Source organism: Odontesthes bonariensis, chromosome 2, assembly GCF_027942865.1.
Source record: "Odontesthes bonariensis isolate fOdoBon6 chromosome 2, fOdoBon6.hap1, whole genome shotgun sequence".
Lineage (NCBI taxonomy): Eukaryota > Metazoa > Chordata > Actinopteri > Atheriniformes > Atherinopsidae > Odontesthes > Odontesthes bonariensis.
Window position 1 is genome coordinate 15797248 of NC_134507.1, and position 19606 is coordinate 15816853.

A 19606-nucleotide genomic window follows, 5' to 3' on the forward strand; every position below is an offset into this window, starting at 1 on the left:
TTTCTATACAATGCACATTTTCCTCGTGTTATTTCTGAAACAATAAACGAGAATGTTGACGGTATCGGGACATCCTTCTCAAATGGTGTAAAAGTAATCCAAATAAATCAGATAAACTAAAATAAAAACAAAACTTTATGAGAGTAAGTGAATGCATCACTGCTCGATGACACACAGGGGGTGGGTTGTTGGGTGGGGTTTATATCATGGAAGATGTGAGTTGATGGAAACGCGTGGGCGTGAGGGGTAGGTAGCCCATGATTGGTTTAAAAACAAACTGGCCCAAGGTTGTCACGTGATTTTCAACAAGCTGTAAACCTGTCCAACATTTTTCGCAAATATTTAGAGTAGTGTTTGTAAAGGGTGTCATACTTTGGTGCTAAGTTAATACATAGGCTTCAATAGAATAAGTGCATTCTACCCTGCCAAACTTAAACTCTTTTGAACTTTGTTTATTTATTGATTGATCTGAAATGTGTTTAAGATTTGAAAATAATAGATACAATCAACCCATAGACTGCATATAAATGATATCTATAGTACATAAAACAACCTCTATTTGGAGTCACATTATCAGACAGTCCACCTGGTGGGGTTGTTTATCCATCTTAGCCTGGTTAAGCAGCTTCTGCTGCCCCCCTTTGTTTTCTCACCAAAATATATAAACTTCAATAACACAATTAATAACAGGGTTTTTTTTCTGAGGACAAGCTGCAACCGACATGAGTAAATGATACTTTAATGTTTGTGCAATTAGTGCAGGCTTCTTAATCATCACTGCTCAGCTGCAGAGGCTTATAAGGGCTTATACCTCTTAAGACAATAATGGTCACCTGGAGAACAAATGAGGTGGCACTAATACTCTGGTGGTGTCCGTTTAATGCGTCAGCGAGGCAGACCACTGAGTGGCTGTCGGAGCTCATGCGGCACAACACGGACACAGCAGGAAATGCTGTCGTGCTTTTCCCCCACTTTATTTTGACCACAATGTCATCGCTTTACTGTTTGTTCACAGCAGCATTTCACGGCTTGGCAGGGATGACTTTAGACTCAAGTTGGAGTGGAGCGACGTGTCTCGTTGTGGCAGCGAGGTTGGTGTTTATTTAAAGCAGACGTTATTACTTTAAGATGTCCAGAAGTTTATGGAGTCAACAAGAACTGAAGATGATTTGCATAACCCATCAGTCTCTGTCCATGGTACTGAATTAATTCGTAGCCACTCGAGTCTTGTGAGGAAGACTCTTGTTCACTGGTTGAGAGGAAAAACTTTCTGCACTCATGTATTTTTCTTCCATTCATAATCTCAGGTTGTCGGCTATTAGAGCGTCAAAACTGGAGTGTTTCTAACTTCTCATCTGTATCATCTGAGTCTATTTAGTCATTGTATCATTTTCTTCTCACCGTAGATATCGATTTAATTAAACATTACCCCAGAGGAATCATCCAGCACGTGCCTCTCAGGTGATGTCAAACAAGCACCGTGGGCTCCAAGGAGATGCTTTCAGAGGAGACTAGTGGATTGTATCAACTTCTTTTACCAACAAATTGGATCCCATCCTGAAGTGGGCTGTTCAGTCATGGGGGACCACATTTTGCCATCTTTTTTAAAGGAGTGCGAAGTGTAGCTATGCATCCTTCTGGCTTCAGCTCAGTGCTGAAGATTTATTTGTTTTCACCTTTTTAAACGTTTGTTTGCAGTCTATAAGTGGTATCAGTGAGGATCAGTGTGGCTACCAGCAGCTTTATAAGATGCCTGGTCCGATGGCAGCCAACTCCAGGGTTCTGTAATTCAGTTTGAACCAGCGGATAGAAAAAAAAAAAGGAAAAACAAAAGCCACTTTTCCACCACAGCTGTCCCTCACCTCCTTCCCCCCCAAATCCCAGGCTGCACCTCTTCCATCCTGACAGGCAGCTTCGGATATCCTCCTGCCTGGATGACTGAGGGAAGGCCTACCAGACACATACCATGGCTGACTCCCTTCACCCCTCGGCCAGGAGGGAGATGACAAATGGAGGAGGGTACCCCCACTTCAACAATGGAGGTCAGACCGGGGGTTCCCACAACAACACACGCTACATGCTGAAGAAACAACAGCGCCACAGACGCAGGTCCTCCTCACCTATGGGCAGGGTCATTCTTATCAACGTCCCTTTTGATGGTGAGGTTTGAACACGGTACCATGTATCCGTTACCATGGTAACCCATGCTGTGGTACTGGCAGCTGAAGCACATTTAAGACATGTGAGTCAGTCTGAAATAAGTCCTAGTTTGGGTCAGAGTAAGCCACACTAGATGCTCGAGCTGATATGGCCTGTAAGTTGATTAAGGGAATTCTTTTAACAAAATTATGAAAGTTGATTGACTGTCTCTTGTTGTTGTTTTTCCGCAAAAATATTTAAAAAAAAATTACTCAGTATGTAATACTGATCTCAGTGTCCTCTCTGCTTAAACTGACTCCATGATGTTTAAATGCCGCTCCTCTTTAAATCATATTTCCTCTTAACTGCTGCAGTCCATGTCAACAATTTGCTGTGAGTCTCTTCAGACATCTATGGCACACATCTTTGTGTTTTATGCTTTGTTTGTGTGCTTGCAGGAGGGGATGAAAGTGAAGATATTCACACAGTGACAGTTGATAAGAGCCCAGATGGGCGCCTGGGTTTCAGTGTCCGTGGGGGCTCTGAGCATGGACTCGGCATATTTGTCAGCAAGGTCGAGGACGACAGCTCCGCTGGTAAGGAGGGAGTGTGTGTACGTGTTTAGTTTGTCAGTTTCAGTGTGTTTACACCCAGGCACGCGGTGCTTTGTTTACATGTGACATTTGCTCTTGTGTATCATGCTGAGTTCCACCTGTGTCTGCAGCACAGGCTGGGCTGACGGTGGGCGATAAGCTGGTGGAGGTCAACGGGGTCAGTCTGGAGAGCATCACCATGAGCAGCGCTGTGAAGGTCCTGACGGGCAACAACAGGTTGAGGATGGTGGTGAGGCGTGTAGGCAAGATCCCTGGCATCCGCTACTCCAAGGAGAAGACCACATGGTGAGACCAGTCAACTCCGAGGGGACCGAATATGAATAATGACTAAAAGTTTTCCCACAGTTAAATGTCAACCTTTCATGATCAAGTTAACAACTTTGACTGCACAATATGACGATATACTCTTAGCTAGATATTTTATTCTGTAAATTGGAGACAATATAGGTAGCACCACTGAGCTTTGTGCGGCTCTTGTTTTGTGAGTCTGGTTCCTAGACTGTAGCTCTCACTGGTTATCTCTCTTTTGGGATATACTGTATCTTGGTTTCATATGGCAGCAGTGGATGGATTACTGCTGTGACCTTTATGGCTATTTCATTAACTGATACTGACAGACCTGTGTTCGGTGGATAAAGGGAAAGCAGTGTATGGGAAGAATATTTTGAGCACATACTTAGATTCTCTTTTGCATACATTTGTAGGGTGGATCTGATTCACCGGCGGATGGTTGTGGAAGAGAGCGGTCGTACACCGTCAGAGGCCAGTTCAGACAGCGCTCTCCGCAGGATCGTGCATCTCTTCACCACGTCAGATGATTACTGTCTGGGCTTCAACATCAGAGGAGGCAAAGAGTTCGGCTTGGGCATTTATGTTTCTAAGTATGAATACAAAAAGAAGATTTAAAGTATGTTAAGCCTCAAAGAGGCGAAACAAAATTATTGATATATGTGAACTCATTAAGCCAGCCGGGTAGTGCAATTTGTGCACGCAGGCTCAGCCCATCCTGCTGAGGTGTCCTTGAGCTAGAGGGAAGCAGCGGGGCCACAGTAATTAAATATCACATTATAATCTCATTTGCTGTTTTGTTTTTTTACTTTTGTGTTTGATGAGGTGTTTGTGCTGTGGCTTAGCGAGGTAACTTAAGGTTCAACTCTGGGTTTTCAGTGTCATGAAGCTGGTTTACTACTTACCACATTGTGTCACCATGGCAACTTCAACTGAAAACCTAACCTGCTCGGGAACAGGTTAGGTTTCAAGATAAGAGAGCAACACATGGAAAAGCACCGCCTCCTGGCAAATCAGTTTTCTTAGAAAATGAAAAAAGTGATAACAGATATTTATGTGATGAGGACAGTGAGAGTCTCTGTCCCACTCCCTCAGTGTTAAATACCAACTATTGTAGAGCTAGTCCCTGTGATCTTAAAATCACTGAGCTATATAAAAGATTTTCTTGCTATTTTCTCATACAGATAAAGTATGCGTATCAAACTCACTAAAGTGCATCAAATGATGTCTGTACCTTCACATTCATACCTGCATCCATGTTATTAAATGTGTCAAAAACTAGTTAAAATCACTGTGCAACTAAAGCTCCTTTTATTTAGCATTGAAGTGGCTGGATGACAGAAAATGGACTCCGACATTTTCAATAATCGCTCTGACTGAGTTGAATGGTTTTTCTGTTTTCTTTTAGTTTTTTCTTTATTTGGTGCAAAGAGCTTTTAAAACAGGTAGTGTTGCATATTACAGTCGAACACTGAAAGTTCATTACATCTATGGTCATACATAACAAAATTCTTACATCTACTCGTGCTTTTAATGGTGTAGCAGTGATCTTGATCAGATCATTAATTTACACATCAACAAAGTCAGCAATCTGTTTCTTCTTGCTTCTTGCTTTGGTTGCAGCAGCTGTGTTAGGCCACTTTTCAGCCTGCTAGAAATATAAGATTGTGATTGGTCATCTGATGCCAACTCCACCCGTTTTACGTGGACATGGAGATATCCAAGGTGGGAAAACCTGAGCTGGCTTACTGAGTTGACAGCCAGTATTGCTGTATCGTTTAATGAGATCTCCATTGTTAAGATGGTTTGGCCAAATAACTAGAGGTTACCCTGGATATGTTGAACCTGCTCTGTTTTACACGCTCCAGCCCAACCAGGCTTCAATTACTGAACATGGCTGTGTGTTGCGCTTGTGCTTTTAGTCTGATTAACATTTGTATGGGCATATCAAATAAAGGTGTGTGTTTTTCTACGCATCTTCAGGTTGGACCCAGGTGGGCTTGCAGAGCAACATGGCATCAAAATGGGTGACCAAATCCTTGCAGCCAACGGCGTGACTTTTGATGGCATCACCCACAGCAATGCAGTTGAGGTGTTGAAGAGCCACACCCACATCATGTTGACCATCAGGGTGAGAGAAAGTGTTATTGATTATATTAGTAAAACTCAGTTTCGCTTTTGCATCAACAAAAGATCAAGTATCTGTGACTCCACATTTACTTTATTTCAGCTTTGTTGTGCAATTTATTTTCCACCCATCCATCCATTTTCTATACCCGCTGAATCCGTCAGTCGGGTCGCGGGAGGCTGGAGCCTATCCCAGTGGTCATCGGGCGAGAGGCAGGGTAAACCCTGTTCAGGTTGCCAGTCCATCACAGAGCCCAACTTATTTTCTTTAAGCTAATTTTCTTTAGTTTTAAAACTGGAATTTAAATGATGAATTGAATCAAAGCAAAGGTGCTCTGTTAAACGAGTGGTGTGCCAGCTGCTCTCCAATAACCAGCACCTAATGAACAGGTACCTGTTTTTGGACAGGTTCTGTTTCAATTCAGGCACCCAGTGTTGAATTGTTGGGAATTTTCTTTTTTTTTTTTTGTTTGCTGATGGCACGTTGTTGATTTCAGCAGTCCTGAAAATATTATCAATAGGCAATTAAGTTTTTAGTTCCCACTAAGCCTAAAAAAAAAAACCTGAAAGAGCCTTTTCAAGAAGAGAGCTACTTTGGTAGGAAAGGGGTAATAGTGGAAAATGTACCTGTTAAAAAGCCAAATGTTGCCCAGTATTTAACTGTCGACCAAAAAAGCAAAAAAACGCTATTTTTTTCAGTAGCACGAGATTGTCGTCTGATTCCCGAAACGTGTCCCCAAAATCCTTCATGCATTTGCGCTTCCATATGAATAATTTACTCAAGTTTTACATGTAACAGTTGATTTATGCTTTGAATGGGGACACAGTTCTAAATGTTTGCATGTTAAGTAACACCAGCTTTTCACAATGAGCCTGCACAGCAGAGCAGACAGCTGGCTTTCAGCCCATGAAATCCATATGTGTGTCACTTACGCATGCCTGTGTGCACCACTTAACCTGTATCATTTCCAGATAAAGGAATCATGTGTATGTGTGTGTATGAATGGATGGGCATGTATGTGTTGCGCAGTGTGCTTGAGTATGTGTTTGCATGCTCTCTTAGCTCATTTTACTTCTCTGATCTCAGGTTCCACATGTGAAAAACAGCCAGGGACGACGTCCATTATTCAAAGGCAGACTGGGATCAGGTTATAATCAGCAGAAAGCCTTATTTCATAGCTTCCTCCTGTCCTGTATTAGACCCATTTATGGATCAAAGAAACACTGAGTTGAGCAAGGATTGACCTTATGTATTGAGTATCTCTTACACCTGGACATCTAAGGCTTATAAGGATATAAATCTAGAGTGTTTTCACTTTGACCTTAAGCTGTGTGTTGTTGAGAGGATTCCTTAAAATAGACTTGAGAGGCTGTTGTGCACTAATCTCGATGAGACATGGCTCATTCCTTGCTTTAGACAATATTTTTCAAACCTTTGTTAACTGTGGCTCTCCCTGGTATCCACTCAAACCTACAAAGTGCACGTATATGCACCCGTGTGAGGATTAATTTAAACAAAGTAATTAAGTTGTAGTGCTGTCACTTATGAGACATAGAAAATATGAGCTAATATGTAATCAAAACAGTGTAGACAGTAATGAAGGTTGAAGCTGCAGTATTTTGTGACGAAGAACCAAATACATCTGATAGAGTACATCCTGCAGGTTTGAGACAAATTATTTATTTTCACTGTTCTATTGTTGTTGTTTTTTTCCTGAAATCTTTTTGAATCATTTTAGTCATTAACTTTGTAAAATGTGATATCCAGATGACGAGTTCTAACAAGTTAACATAAACACTTTCTCTCCATCCACATTGTTTTTGTGAGCATATTTTTATGCCGACCTCACAGTCATTTCCACATTCTTGCCCAGCAGTTCAAATGCAACTATTTATAAAAATGTGCCTATTTTTCCAAAGGTAGCAACCAATTGGAATAAATTGGTTGTATGTTTTTCATATTTTGGAAAAAAAAACAAGAAAATTACCTATATACTTTTAATCATAAGCCTGTAGTTTCCTAACAGGATTATGTTGACTGTTTCATGTTCTTGCTGAATATGTTTTTTTTTAAAAATATATTTTCACAGGAGGCTGGGAGATACCCTGCATACAAAGAGATGGTGGCAGAGTATGGCTGGCTTGACAAACGTATGTTGGCCAAACAAACCTACACTGAATTAAATAGTACTAAACACAAAAAAAGAAAGAAACAAAATAGCAGAAGATTTGATTGGGAATTTCTATTTCTCAATTTTATTTGCACCCCCACAAATTTGATCCTACTTGGATGATACATTGGTAATGTGTAGCTTGGCTGTACTAAAACCCTGAACTGTCTTTCAATTCCTTAACAGGGCTCACTTTTCTTGTTATTTCAGTTTGATATGAGTACTTCTCAACACAGCCAGGGATTAATTCAGTATAGTTAAAGACAGCTTAGTCATCTGGTATGGAGCATGATCTGACATCTGGGTTAAGACACGGAGTTACTCTGGAGGTTCATTATGAAAAAAAAAGAGGCATAAGAACTCCCGATTCATGGTCTCCCTCTCAGAAGCTTATGGTATTATGAGGATATAAGGACAGAAAGGTTTTGATACAAACAAGGCAGACTGTGAAAAATGAGGAATAAATCTTCTTGTGCTCGAGTGTGTGTTGCATTTGCAAAGTCTTATTTGAAGGTACTGCACTATCACAATAATAACGCACACTAATCCGAGATACTTGTAATTGTGGATTTTTCTCCATAGTAGCCAATGGTGGCCCTGCACCATCCTCACACGGTTCAGACTCCAACTCGTCTGTTTCCTCAATGTCCTCCAACACCCCTCTCAGCTCTCTCAGTGGTCTCTCCCAGGTCCTTTTTCCTCCTATATTTGGCTCTGAAATGGTAGACGTCGCCATCTCCACAGAAGACCGCTTCCGACGTCCAAGCAGCACTGAGCGAACTGCTGACACCGCCATACAGACTGACCCCCAAGCTGCAAACTACCTTGACCACCCGTTGCCAAATGGGAAACGCTCTGAAAGGCTGGTCACAGCAGAAACCAGTCGGACTGTGGGTGCAACAGTGGTGCTGAAGGACACTGTCATACGTGGGAAAGGAGAGGGGCCAAGGGACATGGGAGGAGCCAGAGAAGGAGGACAGGGACAGGTGAGGACGCTGTCAGCTGGGGACCAGGATGTTCAGAAACACTCACCTAAGACGGAAGCGCTCATGGCTCTGAGCAAACCACGAAAGCCAATCAGACGTTCCCAGAGCCACATCACTGTGTCAGGTGAGAGATGCTGTTGTTTTGGTTACTAGCCAGTGCATATATGGCAACTTCCTCTTCAAGGAGGAACTTTGGAGGCAAAACTGAAGCACAGCAGAGAGGGAAGGAAGATACCTACAGTGGAATTTGTATTCATTTAAATTTCCCTTAAACTAACCCTCTTCTCAAGTTTCACAGGTTCTGCTTTAATTCCTCACATACAGTTAAGAATATACAGCCAAGCTTAAAGAGGGGTTCTTGTTTAAATCAATTTTGTTTCATGGATAAAGAAACAGAACTTGGTCAGGCTGTGTTGTCATAATCTAATGCATTGATTCTGGGCCCATGAAACAAACTCTGTTATCAGAAACATTATAAAACTGCTTTAACATTCCTTACCCTTCCAATCTGCTACCAAACTACTACAGTAATTTTCATTACACTTTATTTAAGATATGTTTCAGTAAGGAAAGTGTGGACTGACTGATTCTAAGATCCCGGGGGCCACAGCACTATAGACTACTATACTATTATCATTGGTCTCAAATATCCACTGAAGGCATTTTCAGTATTGTTTTTATTCATTTATTTATTCTTTTGTGTCAGAATCAGTATTTCCAGAGTAGTTACACAGTATATAGTGCAGAAATAATCAGGTAATGAGTGGGTTTTTGTGGCACTAGCTGTGTGCTCTGAGTAATGAGATGCACTCTTAATTCAGTGATCTTTCTGACCCTCATTCCACATTTCACTCTAGGATGAGAACACGAGCATCCACCCCCCACAATTTGTCCAGAAGAACATAGTTCATGCAGACTCAAATTAATCATTGCCCTTTACACTCACTTGTTGTACCTCTGTGAGAAATTACTAAGAAACAAGTATATGTAGAAAGATCCATCCAAGAATTGCAGGGGCAGTTGAGTTATTAGCCTTTCCTTTTCAATTTATCCAGTTCCCTCATACCTCCAGGACCTGGCGGGGGCTTAGGGCAAAGCTGGGGGCTGATTGGATATTTGTAAGGTATGCAGAAGCACTTTACTGTAGTGCTTGCTATAAATGAGGGTGTGTTCGGATGGTGTAGCTGCAATTTATCAGTATGACTGTGTAACTCTCCACAGAGGCAGATTTACTGCATTGAACAGATGAGCTGACTGGGAGAGAAATGAACAGTTTGTGCCCGTAGAAGAGTGTACCACCTTGTGTTACTGGCCAGCAGTTTAACATGGAGCTGCGCAAAGGCTAATAAATTATCTTTTCAACACCATATACAGATATGCAGAATGTCTTAGTATTGCAATGGGTCAGAAATTTTCCTATTACCAAGACATAACTGCAGCAAAGATGACATATCACCCATGCTCCTCTAGTTTTAAATTTAGCAGGTGAAAATTTGTGTGGCATTCAAACATTATTCAAATCTATTTGGTACATTTTCTCAATAGTTTGTTGGTAAAAATGCATTAACCATATAATGTATGTATGTTTTTTTTCCACCTTTAGAAGACAGTAAGAAGAAGAAAAGGCACCAGAAGGAGAAGAGCTCAGCAGAGGGTAAAACCAACCTCCAGCGCTCCAAAACCTTTGTCAACCAGTTGTTCAAGAAAGACCGGAAAGAGAAGAGTCGCTCAAAGTCACCGTCTCATCATGCTGACAAAGGTGAGAGGGCTGTCACAGGGCATCTATCTTTTTTACACATATGTCATCACACATAGCAAAATAAAAAATACATTTTAGGCTGAAGCCACTTGATTTCAGCTTATTTAAAAGTCTTCTCCAGCAACTATTAAGCTCTTAAAAACTCTATAAGTTCTTCAAAAGTGTGAATTTTGACATTTTTTGGCACAAATAAGGAAAACACTTTCACAGCATTACAAAGGCTTGGGTATGACAACACACTTTTTTCTCCATTTAGTGACTGAATTTAGTCTAGACCGATCCTCATCTCCCCCCGCAATGAAATACAGAGTTAGCGCACGCTATCAGGAGAAGGTATCCAGGTGGTAGCAGGGGTTGGTGGCTGCCCCCCGGTAAAGACAGCGGGCACGAGTAGCAGCTTGCCCGGCCTGGTGAGCGGTTGGTTTGGTAGTTTTTCCTCATACGTGTGCATGCTTGTCATCTTGTCATTTTGTCAGTTCCTTACATCATGGAAAGAAGGTGAAAAGCCCCATCCAACAAGTAGTCAGGACAGGTTTCTCCATTCTTTACTGTGGAACACACAAGCTGTCTGACTGGGCCTTTCTGAGGCTGTAGGTAGTGTTCTGCAGATTCAAAGCAAAAATCCAGAGTCATTGATGGCAGATTTTCCTCTTGTCTTGTACGACTGGCATTACATCAAAACACGTTTTTGTTATTTTGCCTTAAATGTAAATGGTAGTTTTGGAAAGTCATTGTTGTGTAAAATGAGTTTTAAGCGCTTCAGAACATTTGCTACTGATGGCCTTGTGTTCAGTGTGGGCAGGTGGGGAAACGTGTTGTGTTTTAGTGTGAGTGCTGTGTATGGACAGTATAGACTGTGTATACACTGTGCTTGAACAGTGGCTATGTCTGAAATTATTGGTGCGCATATGATTTTAAAGTCAAAGTGTTTTTGTGTGTTGTGACCTTTAGTATTTTGCTGGGGTTGTTTGCTTCGTTGAATCTCGTGGATCTAGTTACTTTGTATTGTTTGAACTCATTGTCTTCAATCATTTTTTGGATTATTTTGTGCTACTTTTGGTTGATAGTAGGAACATTGTGATAGTAATCTTTTATGTGGCTTTTGTGCTCTGTTTTGTTATGATAATATTATGGATATTCCAAGAAAAATCTTACTGTCTAAATTTAGTTTTGCTCTCTGGTTTCTCATGTTACTTAAGTACATCTATGATTACATAAGTAATTCTGTATGTGAATGCAGCTATTCAGTGACTAAGATCCACATGTTTTGATTGAAGTTTTTTGTGCTGAAGTAAAGTTGTTGGATCATTAAGAGATTCGGCCAGCTTTGTTTGACTGTCTGTTGCTTTGTTGGGTGGTTAGAGTCAGTGTGCGGGTGGTACGCTGCTACACTCGACTCATTTCCCCATCTCTTAATCACGTTATTCTAGGTCTGAATACTTTAAGACAGGACAGGGTCTGTGTCTTAATCTTTGAGGGTTTTTGGAAGTTCAGAGCGTGGAGATGCTACGCTCCTAGAACTTAATTCAACAACATGTTATCTTCTTAGAGTAACATAAAACATTGATTTTTCGTCAATCGGAATCTGTTTCCTCTTTGTCTTGCGAACTATGAGACAGATTGTAACAGTGGGTTAATCTAAATTTTCCCACTGAGATGTTAAAGGTTTACCTCTGTAAGAGGTAAATTAATTTGATTTGGAATATGCTTGAAATCAATGATTATTAGTATCAAGGTAATGACAAGGTTATGGAGTTTATAACTGTCGGACGACCACTCAGCCTACTCACCCATATGTCATTGTATCAACAGATCTTCATGTTTAAGTCTTATTTTTGCTATGAATCTAATTCTTAGCTAAGGAACAAAGTCGACCGTTCCAGCTCATCACCTCCCCAAGGGAGTCGCGTGCTGGCAGTCCGTTGCCCCGAACTGAAACACTGCAGCATGTGGAGGACACGGCAAAGAAACTGCTCAGCCCAGATGAGGTGGCTGCTGTGATGAGGCACTGTCGGCGAGTGAGTCGTTAATCTGAAACTCTCTCACACCCTCCTTTGTATGTTTTGCCTCTCAGTGAATTAACATCAGCTGCACCCCTTCCAGGCTTAAGAGTGGCGGGCTGCTCCCTGTATCATGGAGTGTTCTTTAGTGATAGATGTGTCTGGCAGCAGCTGTGACAACACACAGATTTGGGCTGTCATTCAGGATTAGGATCAAATATCAGCCACAATCCGATCCTTTAGTCTTTCTCGATCCATCCAAACTACTTCAGCTGCTTGACCAGCACTTTGCTTCACTCCAGAGAATGTCGAATCTACTTAGACCACCGTTTGGCTTACCTTTTAATACAGTAATTAAACATCAAAGATTGAAAACAGCAGAGTGCAGCAGTGAATATCTAACTGAAACATCATGTTAGAGGACAACCAGCTCCCATTCATGGAAAGTATTCTGACACAGGCTTTCTTTTAAAAACCTCAAGCTCAAGAAAAGACATTTCAAAACTGTTCCCAGAACTGCACATAACAAGTGACTCTTAAGCTAACAATGGTCATTGTCAAGTGTAAAATCAAGTTGACGCCTGTCTTGTTTGCTCTTCTTCTTGTCACCTTATTTGTGCACTACTTTTTTTTTTTTTCCTGCAGTTTTTGTCTGACTCTGTGATTGACGATTTGGTGCGTCCGCTTCTTGCAATCTTGGACAGGCCAGAGAAGCTGCTACTTCTCAGAGAAATAAGGTGTGACACAGAGTATTATACTCTTTTATAGTTATTTATATTGTACAAATATGAGTTGACCGACTGTGATTACCTCTTCTGCAGAATGCTGATACCTACCACTGAGCTGTGTCGTTTTGACAGCATGGTGATGCCTTTTGAACTGGAAGCATACGAAATCCTGAAGAATCGCTCTTGTAAGCAGAAGAATGCACTTAACTTCAATTCTCTGTTATTGTTTTTAATCCATTCAGCTGGGCAGAAATACACAGTGACCTGTTTGCATGACTGAAAAGAAAGAATAAGAAGTTTAGAAGTCTGTCAAAAAAAACGAAATGGAAACTTGAAATCAGTGATATGATTAGTGTTTATTTCTCTGTAGTGCGCTCTCCAGCTCTGCGCTCTCCTCGCAGCGGAACTCCTCGACGTCACCTCATCACGCCAGTCCCAGGTACGAGGGTTGCGTCTCTTCCTCTCACCCTCTATCCTTCCATTCCTCCTCTCTTTCTTTTGACCATCTGCTTGTTTTGTTGATAACTTTTTTGTCATTCTACTGGAATGTGAGATACAAAAAAGCTAAACTTTTCCTTGTTTCTGCCTCATTTCACTCATAGTTTCAAACTGAAACAACTGCACGCACAGACCGCATCCTGTCCTTGGCATGCTATTCACAAAGGCCACCTCAACTCCCATCAATATCTATACACACACACACACACACACACAGACGGACACACAAGCGTACTTACACTGTCTCCGGTTTCCTGTACCTGCACTGAGCCAGAAGCTTGGGTTACAATTCTGTGGCCTACAGAAAGGACTGAGACATGCTGTGCTAGCATATTTGACACTTCAACAATACAAAGATGCTTTAAGCAGTTATGCCATTCAAGAGTCATTAAGACACAATCAATACTGATTTACTTTAGACTGACTGCAGCTATCTCACTGTCAGGGATCACAAGTCGAGGGTTGGATCATCAACAAAAGAGGCAGGTAGACTTTAATTGTGGCCCGAACCTCGAGTTTGAGATGAATTGTGGGTTACGTCAATGATATTGTAACCAAAATCTGTTAATGCCAGTAAAGCTTTTGATATGAGATAAGATATGATCATACTGTCAAGAATTACATGTTTTGCATTTGAGTTAAAGTAGTTTTCCTGTTTTGTGCAGTAAAGATGTACATTTGACAAGCGTTGTGTCACATGTTTGCATCTGCTAGTTTGCCATCATTATAAAAGTGTTACATCACACAGACTGCAACAAGAATGGATGTGGAAAAACTTTCGCTGTATTACTTCACCAGGCAAGACAGGCAGAATATACCAGCTGTCAGTACAGCAGTACAGATGATAGCAATGCATTTCTAAACTGGTGTACGTAAGGAACAAAGCATCGTATTTATTTAATGCAGTTATGTTTGTCCAGACTACAGGGGCGGATTCCACCTCCAGCCAGCCCATGACACACTGCAGGATTGTCAGTTGATCGAGGAGTTTGAGAGATTTCGTTTGGCCAGCCAGCATTCAGGCCATCTGCCGCCTACCCGTGCCTTTACCCCCCTGCTGGATGTACCTGTGGACAGCTACGCATCCTCAACTGCCCGCTCCCGCTCCCCGAGCCCATCCCCAACTCGCAGCTTTCTTCTCACAGAGTCACCACACAGCACTCAACGTGGGCGCCAACCACATCGTTCACCAAACAGAAGAGAGAACGGGACGCCGCGGAATGATGAGGTCTCCTTGTTGTCTGTTTCTGATCGTGGAGATGCCTTTCCTGAGCGAGGGCGGTCGCCTGTAAAGAATGGCCGTGGAAGAACAAGGAAAGAGGAGAGTCCTGACAGCATGGAGGGAAGACAGAGCAGGCAGGAGGGTTACACTGAGGTCAGTGTCCGGGTCCCCTCACAGCGGAGAGGGAGAACCCCTCTAGCTGATGTATTTGATCCCCATAGTGAGAGGAGCCCCTCCACGGGCAGACGGAGCGGTCAGCAGGAAACTCTACCCCCTGAGGAGTATGACATCACCACTTTGACCATTTCCAAGGCCAAGCAATCACTGGGTAAATACAAGCAAAAACATCTGTATTGTACATTTTAAGTTAAACTGAATATATTTCTAAAGTTTCTTAGTGCTGGCATTTGTAACTGTTCCACATGGTAGTAAGTTACATAAGAACTGCTGAGAGACTTGTGGAGGAGTGTCACCAGCAGAGGTCATGGTGTTACTGCTAAACTAAAAAGCATGTTACAGAAGAGATACTTTATGGCCTTTTTTTTCACAAGGTGGCAAAATTTCTAATGAAATTACGACGACATGAGTTGTCATTTTAAAATAACACCAAGAAATAGTATAACAGCTTCTTTTTCTTCAATTAATTTACATCTCTTCTCAAGTGGACAATTTTAGGGTGCGGAGTGACCCTCTTTTCCCTGCTCCAACCCTGTCTTCTTCAGGGTCTGTCTCTTCTTAGATCTGTAGCGTTTAAAAACTTTTGAAGCACGTTACTATTGTATGATAACGCATATGCTATATATAGGCTGCAAGCTCAGACCACACATCAAACTGATATATACTGAAGGTGTCCCCTTGTGCTTGCATGCAAAATGTCATTTAAATAGACACATACTGACTGCAAAGAGACAAAACAAAAAAGTTGCAAAAAAGACACACAAATCAGCAAAAAAGGGACATAACACAAAGGTAAATGACATAAGAACTCAAAGATTACTGAAGCACAAAACAGCTGAATAAAGTGGTAAAACAGAAACACAACTACAGAAAGGTGCAAAGTAACCACAAAGACAGAAAAGACTAAATGACAAGAGATACAAACAACTACAAAAAGGAAGAAGAAAAGAAGAAGAAAAAGCACACAGAGAAAAACAGCTATTGTACAGACAAATGCAAAGTGATTACAAGGACTGCGTAAAGACATAAGAAGGCTATCTTTTATCTCTTTCAGTCTCAGTATCTTCCTCCTCTATAGTACATATTGAGGCCTTCTAAGTATTCCTCCTCTTTATTATTTGACATCCATTTTCCTTTACAGGTATTAGTATCTCTGGGGGTATAGAATCTAAGGTCCAGCCTGTGATAAAGATTGAAAAAATCTTCCCAGGAGGAGCTGCATCTACAAATGAGGCTCTGAAGGTGAGCTCCAAAACGTCAGTATTTTTAGACTTGAATTCTGCTTTAGAGTCGGAGAAAAAAATAATCCATAAAAATGAAATTTTAGGAACACCTCAGACATCCATCCTGGTTGAAGTATATATTCTAAGTATGTGTCAGACCTTTGTCATGTGGTTCTGAGTTGTTTTGCCATAAGTAAGCAATCATTAAGAAGTTGAAGTTATGCAGTGAGGACAGGTGAGAAGATGAGTGGAGAGCCATCTCAGGTAGCGCATCATCTCCATTATTAATGAGGTACACGGATGCTGGTCTGCTAATGTATTAGTAATAAATTGCCAGCACATTTGCTTAAAAGTCTCAGATGATCTTGGCAAGGTTCTTTTAAACACACGTTACACACAAGCCTTCGCTGCAGGCTAATTTTTTAACCTGAGTTAAAGATACAGCAGGTAAACAGCACTTGTTTTAAACAAACTTGAAAAGAAGTGTCTGTGTGCGCATACACAGCATGTGAAGTGGGGTGTTTGAAACAGAACATGCAATAGTAGGTCACTAATCTCATTCAATCTCAATTTGAATGTTTCCTAACTGCAAGCTCACAACTACCACTCAACTTTAAGCCCGATTACAATGTGAAACATCAGGGAGGGATCCAGTATCTGCTGAGCATTTCTAATTCAAAAGATCTAATATGGTACAGATGCCTGCACTCACATTTACACAAACAGCACACATGTACACAAACACATGCTGTGCATTCAGTCTTAGAACAGGAGGATATGTACTGGTAAGTAAAAATGTCTGGAAAGGCAAAGGTGATGGTGATGCTAAAAGTCAGAAGTTGCAATTACTCCTGAGGGCATTAATCCTGAGGGGATTAATTGCAACTTCCAATTTTAGCCACGCAAGTAGGTTGGCTGAGAGGTTGGTGGATGCTTCCACCCTCATGCTATCTGTTGACTCAGCCTCACACCTCACAACTAGGCATACCAGCTTACCTCATATCAGCTCTATGACTCTTGTGCTATCTTCTGCTACCCTGCAGAGGGAAGTGAGACAAAGGCAGCTTGGTGTTAACATGCAACCTCTCTCCTCAGGGCCTCACGATAACCACTGAATGTTGCTTTGTGCATGCATGTGCAGTCGTTCGTACAAATATTTCTATTTTCTTAATCCTCTGCAATAGTTTTGATCAGGAGAAACCTGGACACAAGTGTGTCAAGATTGTATTGAAGTGGCAGTCTAACAGTATTTAGTAAGACATATAGTGACAACCTGTTCACACATGTATAATTTCTACATTTTAAGTAGACAGAGGGGTATATTTAAATGTGTTTTTCCTCACATCACTGCTGGATTTAGGGATAGATTGAAGGAATAAGTCAAGGGTGAAAACTACTGTAACTTCAAGAACATTTTTGAAGGATATAAGGCTTTAGAAATGATGGTAGTAGACCAAGAAAAGAAGTGTAACCCACCCAAATTTTAGCAGTGAGTTGCACCACTGATATTTGATTCTAGAAATATACCTAGGAAGGCAAATATATCCTCTCTTCTCAACTAAAATTTCTCGTTGAATTCATTCTGTGACAAGCTGTAGAAACAAATACGATGGCCTAGAGCTATTTAGGAGGATAGGGGAAATTAAGTTGTGATCTATTTAATTCAGTTGAATTACTTTTCAAAAATGCAAAAGCACTTTTTAATCTCCTCTTTGGTTAAATTGATCTAAATCTCTTGATACTGGTTGCATGGACGGCTGTGTGTTGCTGGTGAACACCAGATCGTGTGGTATTTCCCAAAAAAACATGTCAGGGTGAACACAGGGAAGCACAAATCTAACTGCTTAAATTAACCAAATGGGTTTAAACTATATTAGATAGGTAAGGCTGGTAGAGAATGAGGGACAGACTAATGTTTCAGTTTAAAGTCTGGAACGGAAAAGGGATAGGAAAAAAGACCTGATTGCTAGAGATACAACAATAGCATTCAGCCTTGTGTGTCTTTGTGTTACAAACCTTCACTGAGGTTAAGCACATTTGGCAGGTGCATCCTCAGCTAATGCTGATGACATCAGAGGAAGTTCCCTTCCTCGGGGCTCCACAGATTTGCCACTCTTTGCTTGCATCCTGCAGGAAATGGCGAGCAAATGCTCTCTAACCATGTGTGAACGCGTGGTTGTCTCAGCGTATGTTCTTTTTTTCCCACTGACCTTGTGCTAAAGGGGAAACTTTATATGTGCAGCCTTCAGTGTGTATATATCAAAGTAAAGGGAGAGCCCCAAATCTCTCTGGCATAAATTATTTTATCACGAAGGGACACAATCAGAGCAGATTTATGGCGACCGTCCATTATGTTGCACTGGAAAAACAACATGTGCTACAGAGACGGAGGAAAACACACAAAAATGTAAATCAAGAAATAAATATTTTTCTGGGTTTTCTCCCCCGTTTAATTTAACCAGTTTACATGTGTTTGCACTAACAGGCAGGGTATGAACTGTTGTCCGTGGATGGGGAGAGTCTGCAGGGAGTGACTCATCAGCACGCTGTGGATGTAATTCGCCGCACCTTCAGCAACAAGGCCAAAGACCCGATGGTTTTTGTGGTCAAGGTCCCGAAGATCCGTACCACCCACACCAGTCCCAAGAGCCCTGCTGAGTAAACTTTATGTGCCTAACAGGCACACTGCTGCGACAAATGCTGCAACTCCTGTGGGACTGAAAAAAACTGCAGGGTTCACCCCTGAAAAGGAGATGTGGGACACATACAGATTGCTGTAAAGATTGTTATGGATCACCTTTGCGATGACGAAATTTGATATGAAACCTAAATGTTGTAAGTGTACGACTTTTATATCACTACTTATTAGCATTTTTAGTGAAAATTTTACCAAATGCATAAGTTGCACAAGAGCTTGACTAATAGTGATTCACGTGTTGTTTTCTAAAGAGTGTTTGATGACAAGATTATCCAATTCATAAGCCTGTCCTTGGTTGAAAGCGTGCCACTGTACAACGCATGGCAGCCTTGCCGTGACCTCTGACAGTGGAGCCATTGGTCTGCACTTTGCACTCCTCATCCCTGCAAACCTGCAGGTCTGCGAGAGAGAGATTACCCCAGCCTGTGTTATGAGATTTATAGATTTATACACAGATTAAACCCTTCTTATAATGTCAAAACTGATAGTTTGGTTTTAAAGGATGTCTCTGGGGATTATTACAAAATTGCTGCTTAATTTATTTATTTTTTGGTTGCATTTTTTTGGCAGAAGTACTTGTCCTCTGAAGCAATCCACCACTTTAGTGGTTTAATTACACCATGCTGTAGACAGAGCTTAAGCAGGGATGCAGAGGAGTTGGAAAAACATGTCAATGAGAAATGCATGACATGGAGGCCGGTGGCGGTTTAAATCTATGTAGGCTAGAGGTGATAAGTGCAGGAGAATGTAGAGTGTGTAGTGCCTTACTTCTGTGGAAAAGTGGGGGTGGACACTGATAAAGTGTGACTCATAAATGGTTCTACGGTGAAATGTTTAAATCCCCGCATGCTATTAAAGTTTAAAGATGAAACTCTTGTGTCTGTGCTTTGGAGGTATTACAAAATGTTGTTTTAATTGTTTGTTTTTGCATTAATATACCCTAAAACATCAGATTTTCCGTATAAACCCTAAAAGC

The 19606-nt window shown here is 41.3% G+C and overlaps 1 protein-coding gene across 2 annotated transcripts; it reads left to right on the top strand.

Annotated features, from left to right (window-relative positions):
* Positions 1-945: 945 nt before the first annotated feature.
* pdzd7a (PDZ domain containing 7a) lies at positions 946-19494 on the top strand. 2 transcript variants are annotated; one of them, XM_075478308.1, is made up of 16 exons: positions 946-1091; positions 1407-2159; positions 2598-2735; positions 2864-3038; positions 3458-3634; positions 5025-5172; positions 7259-7319; positions 7922-8449; positions 9929-10084; positions 11942-12102; positions 12730-12821; positions 12906-12997; positions 13183-13251; positions 14231-14860; positions 15851-15951; positions 18418-19494. In XM_075478308.1, the coding sequence occupies exons 2-16, from the start codon at positions 1967-1969 to the stop codon at positions 18592-18594; spliced, it is 2898 nt and encodes a 965-aa protein (XP_075334423.1). In that variant the 5' UTR covers positions 946-1091; positions 1407-1966; the 3' UTR covers positions 18595-19494. The 2 variants fall into 2 exon arrangements, with proteins under 2 accessions (XP_075334423.1, XP_075334424.1); XM_075478309.1 differs by having other exon boundaries at positions 15851-15965; positions 18418-18558.
* The last annotated feature ends 112 nt before the right edge of the window (positions 19495-19606 follow it).

What these genes read in the sequence shown, in the direction of transcription:
- pdzd7a (XM_075478308.1), top strand. Translation starts at nt 1,967, where the DNA reads ATGGCTGACTCCCTTCACCCCTCGGCCAGGAGGGAGATGACAAATGGA. An exon ending in TTGGGCATTTATGTTTCTAA is followed by an intron (nt 3,635 to 5,024) that starts GTATGAATACAA and finishes ACGCATCTTCAG; the next exon opens with GTTGGACCCAGGTGGGCTTG. An exon ending in CTACAAATGAGGCTCTGAAG is followed by an intron (nt 15,952 to 18,417) that starts GTGAGCTCCAAA and finishes TTGCACTAACAG; the next exon opens with GCAGGGTATGAACTGTTGTC.